The sequence below is a fragment of the Corvus brachyrhynchos genome, unplaced genomic scaffold (genome assembly GCF_000691975.1).
Source record: "Corvus brachyrhynchos isolate BGI_N302 unplaced genomic scaffold, ASM69197v1 scaffold706, whole genome shotgun sequence".
In the NCBI taxonomy this organism is placed as follows: Eukaryota; Metazoa; Chordata; class Aves; order Passeriformes; family Corvidae; genus Corvus; species Corvus brachyrhynchos.
The window spans coordinates 102471-104876 of NW_008238371.1; the positions used below are offsets into that span (position 1 = coordinate 102471).

The 2406-nt window shown below is 67.5% G+C and overlaps 1 protein-coding gene across 1 annotated transcript in view; it reads left to right on the forward strand.

Moving 5' to 3' along the window:
- ABCB8 (ATP binding cassette subfamily B member 8) overlaps positions 1–2400 on the forward strand; it is a gene marked incomplete at both ends in the record, with an annotated part of 3633 nt that extends 1233 nt beyond the window's left edge. Inside the window, 10 exons of the mRNA XM_017736308.1 lie at positions 5–166; positions 250–335; positions 405–502; positions 626–731; positions 825–858; positions 1026–1162; positions 1277–1371; positions 1524–1657; positions 1764–1911; positions 2234–2400. Of these exons, the coding sequence (XP_017591797.1) occupies positions 5–166; positions 250–335; positions 405–502; positions 626–731; positions 825–858; positions 1026–1162; positions 1277–1371; positions 1524–1657; positions 1764–1911; positions 2234–2400 (1167 nt within the window). The remainder of the gene's footprint in view (positions 1–4; positions 167–249; positions 336–404; positions 503–625; positions 732–824; positions 859–1025; positions 1163–1276; positions 1372–1523; positions 1658–1763; positions 1912–2233) is intronic.
- Positions 2401–2406: the final 6 nt, after the last annotated feature.

Consider the following 2406-nt stretch of genomic DNA (forward strand, 5'->3'; position numbering starts at 1 on the left):
CCGGGGCCGCCCCAGCGCCCCCCAGCCCGCCGGCTGCTTCGTGTCGCTGTACCTGCTCTCGCCCAAGCTCACGGCGCTCCTGCTCGTGGCGCTGCCGGTGCTGGTGGGCTCCGGGGCCGTCATCGGCGCCTTCCTCCGCAGCCTCTCCCGCCAGGCACAGGAACAGGTAACCCTCACGTGAGCCCCCCAGTTCTACCACCCCCGAGGCCACAGCGTGGGGTGTCCCCACTGTCCTCCCTATCCCTGCAGGTGGCCAAGGCCACCGTGGTGGCTGACGAGGCCCTGGGCAACATGCGGACTGTGCGCGCCTTCGCCATGGAGGAGCAGCAAGCAGGGTAAGGGTGGGGGGGACTTGGGGGTGGCGAGGGTGTGGAAGTGGGGACCCCAACCCATCCCTGCCCCAGGCTGTTCTCTTTCGAGGTGGACCGTGCTGGACATCTGAGCGAGCGGCTGGGACTCGGCATCGCCGCCTTCCAGGGGCTCTCCAACCTGGCGCTCAATGGTGAGCAGGGGCCATGGAGTGGAACCTCGATGGCTGTAGGGTGGGACTCCCTTGGGCAGGACCTCCTCTAAATGCTCCTTCTGCATGTCCCCTTCAAATCCCAGCTTTGTCCCTACCCCACAGGCATCGTCCTGGGAACCATCTTTGTTGGTGGCTCCCTGATGGCTGGAGACGAGCTCTCGCCTGGTGACCTCATGTCCTTCCTGGTGGCCTCGCAGACAGTGCAAAGGTCAGGGCAGGGCCCAGTGGTACCCCCAGTACCCCTGGCACCGCCTGTACCCCACACAGCCCTGAGCTCAACCTCTGCCCTTGTACCTCCCAGGTCCTTGGCCAACATCTCCATCCTGATGGGCCAGGTAGGTGAGGTGGGGGGTCCTGGCACCCCCTGAGGCTGCAGGTTCAGGTTTAGGGCTCCGGGGGTGCTTTCACCACCCTCCCTGTGGGACGTGTGGGGTCTGAGCGCCAGTGAGGTGGGGTCTGGGGACCTGGGGGTCCATGAGGTGCTCCTGCTGTTCCCCCACAGGTGGTGCGGGGTCTGAGCGCCGGTGCCCGTGTCTTCGAGCTCCTGAGGCTGGAGCCGCCCGTGCCGCTGCAGGGCGGGGTCTCCATCCCTGCCCACTCCCTGCTCGGACACATCTGCTTCCATCACGTCTCCTTCAGGTGAGTCCCACCAGGCCCCTGCCCAGCCCCACACGGCTTCCTGAGCCACCCCATGGACTGGGGGGTTGGCACCATGTGCCTGCAGCCCTGCAGCCCCTGCTCCTCTCCCTGCAGTTATCCCACCCGGCCTGGCTACCCTGTCCTTCAGGACTTCAGCCTCAGCCTGCCCCCCTGCCAGACAGTGGCCATTGTGGGGCCCTCTGGAGGAGGTACCAGTACCCCCCACCCTCCCCCTGGCTGCATCCTCCTGCGCCCCAGTCCTGTGCTCAGTGCGCCCAGTGGATGCCAGGGACTGGGAACCCCCCGGTGCTGCTGGAGCCAGGGGTCCAGAGCAGGGGGACCTCAGGAGTCCCCTCTGCAGGGAAGTCGACGGTGGCGGCGCTGCTGGAGCGGTTCTACGAGCCCACGGCGGGAACCATCACCCTGGATGGGCACGACATCGCCAGCCTGGACCCCTCCTGGCTGCGGGGGCAGGTCATCGGCTTCATCAGCCAGGTGGGGACAGGAGTGGTGCTGGCTGGGACTTCCTGGCTGTCCCTGGGGAAGGGGAGGGAGGTGGTTCTGGCTGGGGCTCAGCGCTGAGGCTGGGGTTTTGCTGCAGGAGCCAGTGCTGTTTGGCACAACCATCATGGAGAACATCCGCTTCGGGAAGCCGGGAGCCTCTGATGCAGAGGTGTACGAGGCCGCCCGGCTCGCCAACGCTGACGGCTTCATCCGCAGCTTCCCTGAGGGCTACGACACCATCGTGGGTATGGCTGGGGCGGAAGGGGGTCAGGCAAGTGTGGGACCCCAGCTGAGGTGATCCTGGTCCTGCAGGGACACCGGCTGCTGGTCACTGCGGGTGTTCAGCTGTGCCGGAGGGAGCTGGGGCCGCACTGGGCTCTGAGCAGGAGGGACAGGGTTCGGATGTGGGAGTCCCTGGCTCTGGGCTGGGGGATCTCCCCACGCTGATGTGGCCCTGACATTCTGGGGGGATTCCTGGCTGTGGGTTGGGTGGTCCCCTGGGATGGTGCAGCACCACCATCCCCACTGTGTCCCCCCACGCCGCGGTGTCCCCACGGTGTCCCGCAGGTGAGCGTGGCACGGCGCTGTCTGGGGGGCAGAAGCAGCGCATCGCCATTGCCCGCGCACTGCTCAAGGACCCGGCTGTGCTCATCCTGGACGAGGCCACGAGCGCGCTGGATGCGCAGGCGGAGCGGGCGGTGCAGGGGGCCCTGGACCGTGCGGCCACTGGCCCCCCCGGG